The sequence below is a fragment of the Hoplias malabaricus genome, chromosome 2 (assembly GCF_029633855.1).
Source record: "Hoplias malabaricus isolate fHopMal1 chromosome 2, fHopMal1.hap1, whole genome shotgun sequence".
NCBI classification, from domain to species: Eukaryota; Metazoa; Chordata; class Actinopteri; order Characiformes; family Erythrinidae; genus Hoplias; species Hoplias malabaricus.
Window position 1 is genome coordinate 81434744 of NC_089801.1, and position 7140 is coordinate 81441883.

At 39.6% G+C, this 7140-nt stretch overlaps 1 protein-coding gene across 1 annotated transcript; it reads left to right on the plus strand.

Annotated features, from left to right (window-relative positions):
* The first annotated feature begins 533 nt into the window (after nt 1-533).
* Nucleotides 534-6887, plus strand: en1b (engrailed homeobox 1b). The gene is made up of 2 exons (XM_066661755.1): nt 534-1427; nt 5983-6887. The coding sequence occupies exons 1-2, from the start codon at nt 959-961 to the stop codon at nt 6300-6302; spliced, it is 789 nt and encodes a 262-aa protein (XP_066517852.1). The 5' UTR covers nt 534-958; the 3' UTR covers nt 6303-6887.
* Nucleotides 6888-7140: the final 253 nt, after the last annotated feature.

Consider the following 7140-nt stretch of genomic DNA (forward strand, 5'->3'; position numbering starts at 1 on the left):
AACTGGTTCTAGATAAAAAATGTAGCCCTAATAACAACCCCTTGATCAGAAGCTTATGTTATGCTCTCCGCTCCCTATCCTCCTTAATAACCTCTCTCTCTCTCTCTCTCTCTCTCCATCTGAATCATTCACTCATCCCCCATCCCTCCTTTATTTTCATACCCAAACATCATCAAAAAAAGAAAAGAAAAAAAGAAAAAGACAATGTGCAAATCCGATTGGCCGCTTCTTTCTCGCGACGGAGACGGTGCTCCTCTCCCATTGGTCCGCCGCACGTGCGTCTCACTCACGTGCTTCCGGTTGAGGGAAGTTAAAAAAAGAGGGGGGGTAAGAGAAAAAAGAAGTAGGCGGATTTAGAAAGAGTTTAGGAAGAACGGGAGAGAGAGGGAGGGGGAAAGAGAATAGAGAGAGAGAGAGAGAGAGAGAGAGAGAGAGAGAGAGAGAGAGAGAGAGAGAGAGAAAGAGAACTGTCACACGGGGCGCGCGAGCCAGCAACGGCGGAGCAGTGCGCGATGTGACTGCGTGAAGAAGAACGGGACTAACGGTCTGCGCGCGCGAAGCTCTTCCCGTGACGCTCGTGCCTGTCCTACACGTTCATGGACATATTCTCCAAACTCTCAGAGAAGGGAAAACAGCGATTAGTTACAAGCGTGAATAACGGTAATAGCGCGCGCGCGTGAAGCACGCCCCATGGTGTGACACTCGTGTTTATGTAAAGGTATTTCCATACACCTTTATGACGACGTTCCTTCAAGATCATATTCATAACATAGCGAAACGTTTGTTGTTCTTCTTCTTGATGTTCTTCCCGTCGTCACCTGGATCGATAAACAACAAACCAAACAACGACGACGTCAACAACAACAACAACGACAACAACAACAACAAGAAAACAAGTTCTCGGCAACAAGTGGAATTCCTCGCTTTCTGACCGTCTGAATCGCGTGGATCGCGCGCGATGGACGAGCCGAAGGAGCAGAGCGCGCGCGACTCGGAGCGCGAGGCGCCGGTGCAGCCCCACAATGCAGCGCAGCAGCAGCAGCTCCACCGGACCACCAACTTCTTCATCGACAACATCCTGCGGCCCGACTTCGGCTGCAGGCGCGAGCTGGCGGCGCGGGAGAACGTCAACCCGCTGCCGCGACGACACGACGCCAGCGACTGCACGTCGTCGTCCTCCTCCTCGTCGTCGTCGTCGTCTTCATCGTCGTCTTCGTCTTCTCCGTCGTCCTCGTCGCCTTCTTCCAAGACGTCTTCTGCCAAATTGAGCACGGAGGCGAATGCGGGCACTGCGGGCAGGTACGGAGAGCACGCGCCCATACAGGAGGTGAACGGGAACGGGAACGCGACACCAACGAAGGAATCGCAGCCGTTACTGTGGCCCGCGTGGGTTTACTGCACGAGATACTCGGACAGACCGTCATCCGGTAAGACCTGGTGTCTCAACTCTGGACTTCAGATAGATAGATAGATAGACAGATAGACAGATAGATAGATAGATAGATAGATAGATAGATAGATAGATAGCCATACACTCCAATTTCTCTAAAGTAAAACATTACGAATCATACAATAACAACAGTAATAATAAACCACAAAATATTAGTGGTAATAACTATTATAACTAATAATAACAATAGTAATGATCGTAACTTGTGTGGTTAAAACGTATATTCCTTATATATTAAATAAGACATCCTACGTTTTTAACGATAGCAGTATAAGCGATATTGGTTGTTGCAACTTCAACAGAAATACATCAATATTATTATCAACAATCATTCATTCATTTACCTGTATATTGACCTTACACATCTTTTACTCAATCGGCTTTTCTGAGGTGGAGTCTAAGTGTTGTAAATACTGCATGTTGCATTATTAGCATTAGCATTAGTTGTTGCAACTTACAGAAATAAAGAAACAAAACAGATATTAAATATATATATATATATATATATATATATATATATATATATATATATATATATATATATATATATATATATATATCTGGTATTTCACCCCTGTCAAATTTATTTTGATATTAAACATGTCAAATATTATAGTTATAAAACAAATTATACAGATTTTTAAATTAAAACTTTTACACAGTTTCAATAATCATAGTAAAAGTTATTAAAGCCTCCAGACAGATACACATTCATACACACAAATAGCCACCATTACAGAAAAAAAATAAAAACTAATTATAATAAGGTCGGCATAGCGATACATATATTTAAACACATATTTGGACACAGTCGTATACAGATGTTTGGACACACCTGGGCCAATGTTTTTTCATTTTGGCCCAAAATGAACATAATCGTTTTTTTTCGTAACGATTCATTGTTGTCGTTAACAAAAAGGAAGTCAATAAAAAAAACTATAACTGCGCACTTTTTCACGTCTCGTTATGTGTTTATTTTTAAAGTCATCAATTAAACAACAAAAATGCAACATGCTGAAAATACAGGTGGCTGTAGGCTAAAGAGGATCTGTATTGAGAAAGTCAACAGAACGCGCTTTTACACACCGCACAGGTGGATGCGTAGAGAAACAAACGCATATATGGACATTCTACATCTTTACTCAGCTTTGTTTATAGTTCACATCTTACAAAGACCTTAATCATTTTAATATTATAATGAATCACATTAACAGTAAAAATAATACATATAATATTTGTTTCAGTTTCAACATGACCACAGTAGGAATGACAATACTACTACTTATAACAACAACAACAACAACAGATATAGAATTATAATGTAAACAGTGACTGTTAATTCGTTTTCGGATTTTTAAATCCTGTTACTCATCTTGTTTACTAAAATCAAATAGTTATTGTTTTGTTACCAATAATATTATTTTGGATGTTGATTTTAGAAATATTCCCATTCCTCTCTGTATCCTTCATACAGGCTAATAACGTTTATGGCTGTTAACCTCGTCATAACGAGGAATACACGCTGAGCAATTGTGATGTTACACGTTGTAAAATGAAATAACAGGTGTGTTGTATTCCTTGAGGCGTGTTTATTTTGAAGGTGGCTGGGTGCTACTTTTTTAGTTCGGCAGAAAATATTCGTAGAATGGATTGTTTTTGTTTGTTTGTTTGTTTTTTGTCTTTTTTTAATGAACAGACACAACAGCAGTGTTTTGGCTTGGACTGAGCTTTGCATTTAAGTAGCGCGTGCGGTCCAGGGCTGTGGATATCCTTTAAATATCAAGAAGGTGGTTCTTCAGAGCTGTGCTCTCCACTGCTAAGTGGCAAAGGCAGATTGGGGCTCAGTTTACGCGAGGCTCATTGTGTATTGGAAAAACCGCCAAAAGTAATCAACTGTTGATTAGCATGGTTCACGGCTAGCTTGCCCATTGTATTCACAGTGATATTTGGAAAAGCTCTTTGCTAATCACGATAAATCATGAATAATATCACCAGGGGTGTATGTTTTAAGACTTTATTGATATCCAGATGATTAGCTTTCATGTACACCTCAGCGTGTGCTAGCATTTTTGTCTGTTGACAATATATGCAACTGCCCAAGAAAGTGCGCGTGACGTGTTGACACAGTTCGCTTTGACGTTGACACTGATGGGAAGATTTACAAGAAGACGGCTCGCACGTGTACGCTTCTGAAATCGAGAAGTATGCAAATGAGTGCAGGGCTATAACCTCCTTCAAGCCAATATATGGGAACGGTAATTGTTTTTACACGTACATTTATTTATTTATTTATCGTCCTGCACAGGATGCATATTTGGTGTGTGTGTGTGTGTATGTGTGTTGGGGGTGGGGGGCAGATCGGAACTTCTGGAGCGTGAATGCCAGGCTATTGTTATGGGATTTGAAATGGGCTGAGCACAAAAAAAGAGCTCCGTTCTTACATCAGGTGGCGAGCAGAGGCTCTGGCGGAGCTCGGCGGTTGGGATTTATAAGGAAAGTCCGGGGATTTGAGGCCTACGTTCAAGCTCTGCTGGATGCCTGCTATTCACACGGGCTAAAGATAATAATTCTTCGGGGTTATCTCGAATGCTCACCGGATTAAAAAACAGTGCCTGGGTGTGTGATGTGTTTTCCCTCGTTTTAGAATCACATTCCCTGCTGAGAACATGTTTGTTTCCATCAGAGACTCGTTTAGTTGCAATGTGCTATTAGGGTATTATCAGCCAAAGTGCTAATGTATGCAGTTGATTATTTATGACCAATTTATTATGTATTTATTTACGTTTTAGTTACATCTTTATGAGTAATAAATATTCCACACCACGTTACTGAAATACCAGCAAACGCTGAAGACCTTCTCTGCACAGAACTGATGTAAATGACCTTTGACAAATCTGCTACGAAAGAGATCTGATATTTTGACTGTGACAACATGCGTGTAGTACAACATCAGGGCTAAGTTACAGCATGTGTGTCTGGAAAAATGCACGACAAACACTTTTCCCAATGAGTCAACTTCTACACACTCTGCTATAATGTACAGCGGCCTAAAATGACACACAGGGGACATGAAGAAAACGAAGTATGTGTGTATTTATATATTTATAAATAATAAAATAAATAGTCGTGCAGCTGAATTTCAGAAAAGTTTTTAGATTATTTTTTTTTTCCTGATTATTTTGCTCTTAAAAAAACAAGAGACGCTAAAGCTACAAAACCAGAGAGTACAGCCTAAGTTCTGGTCAAATATGTAACTAGGCTCCTTTAAACATTAATTTATTTAACATTTCAATGTTGTAAATGGAATGTAAAACTCACCGATGTTTCTTTCGTTGTTCTGCTTCCAAATAAACAATAAATCAACGACAGCCCGTTTACGTTCACGTTTTCACGTATTTTACACTGGACTCTGGATTTACTGGTATATGGATTAAACCCAAATTAAGAGACACACTTTTGATATAAAAGCAAGGTTAAAACTAATAATGAAAATGCGCTTTTGAGAATTACACACTGATCGCAAATATATAACATTGTACATAATTATAAACCACTTCTAGAATCCCCATCCCGTCCATAATCTGAATATTTTAGAGATTGATCACTGAACAGATTGAATAGTTATTTATTGTATTCTTTATTGTAAACAACGTTTAAAATGACGGATTTTAAAAGTGTGTAGTATTGTTTGCACTGTCCAAATGGCGCAGTATATTGTACACGCCCACACACACACACACACGCACACACACACACACACACACACACAAATACAAAATATGGCGTATATGTGGTCATACAAAAATGTTGCTAAATATTTACAGAATTTAGGACATTCACGTAATGTACGTTTTAAATCGATTAGATCTGGCGTCTTGGCTTTTAAGGAAGTAAACAAAGAAACAAACAAACACATGTTCCATCACCTAATTAGAAATCAGAACTTTGTTGTTGTTGTTGTTGTTTACTCATTTGTCTTAATCCGGGAATCATTAACCCTTAGATGTGTTTTTAAAAGCTAATGAATGTGGATAATGTGGAATGTAGTTCGGTCAGTTTCTACTGTTTTACTCTTTAACGTTCTTGGCAAAACCCCTGGACAAATGACACCTTATGTTGATTTTCTAATTATCCGCTGAACTCTAATTCTCACAATTCTCCAGAAAATGTAGATTTCGAAATTCCACCAAAGGGATGGCATATTTGGGCCATTCGCCTTCTACTTTGTATTATTTACCCGATATTACAATAACATCAATTCCGCTGTAAAACAATGTTCTTTGAGCAGGGGGGTGCCAACGTTGTCTACAGGTCTCCACACACACTTTGCGAGTTGTTACATTAGATTTTAAAGAAGAAACACTTTCTAACGAACGGCGCGGCCATTTTTAAAGAAGAGCTTGCGATGGTGTGGACTGCTTGCGTCAAATATTTGCTATTTATGGGTGTGTGTGTGTGTGTGTGTGTATGATCGTACCTGACCAGGGCTCCTTGATATTCATGTCTGCGTGTTATTGTTGTCTCCACACCAGGCCCGAGGACGCGCAAACTGAAGAAGAAGAAGAGTGACAAGGAGGACAAGCGGCCGCGGACGGCCTTCACGGCCGAGCAGCTGCAGAGACTCAAGGCCGAGTTCCAGGCCAACCGCTACATCACGGAGCAGCGGCGGCAATCGCTGGCCCAGGAACTCAACCTCAACGAGTCCCAGATCAAGATCTGGTTCCAGAACAAAAGGGCCAAGATCAAAAAGGCCAGCGGCTTCAAAAACGGCCTCGCGCTGCAGCTCATGGCCCAGGGACTCTACAACCATTCCACGACTACGGTTCAAGAAGAAAAGGAGGATAGCGAGTGACCCCGGGGCCTTGCGTTTTTTCTCTGTTCCCTGTTTTAAAAAAAATACATGACTACAAACGAAGGCTATAGACGCTAATCCAACGCGAGCTTTGCGTTTTTCATCTTTCCACCGTTCCAAGAGGAGAAATTACCTTTGATCTTCGGGAGAGACTTTATTTAAACAAATAGCACCAACAACAACAACAACAACAAAAAAAACAGAATTCTATTCTAGGCTACAGTATACAGCCATGCATCTAAATACGAACACTATGGAGATTTCTATATAACCCTAGAACAACTGTAAGATGTATATATTTAAATTCAGGTAGGGGGAGGGGTGTTTACTTGTTTACTTGTGCGTCTCCTTAATTTCCTGGACGTTTTTATCCTTTCTTTCCCTCTTCCTCCCCCTTCCTTCCTCCATGACTCCATCCCTGATGTTATCATCCCACCGTCCAAGTAGTTTTGTTTGTTTGTTTGTTTTTTAATTATTATTATTATTATTATTTTTATTTTATTTTTTGGTGATATCCCTGTCCCTAAAACTCGAAAATCTCACCAATCTACCCACGCGCGACTGAACCAACGCTTCAAGCCAAAGATTTTAATATGTTTAGAGATTATGTTGTCTGAAATAATAAAAAACAAAGGTAGAATGTGCCATTGTTTATTATTATTGTTATTATTGTTGTGATTTAAAACCATCATTGATGGTATTATTAATTGTATGTAATTTTAACACGTTTTGATACCAGATTGTAGCTTATTGTAAGAATTCAGAGATAAATAAGGCTTTTTATTTATTTTTTTATTTTATTTATTTATTTATTTTTGTAGCAGACAGTATCAATTTC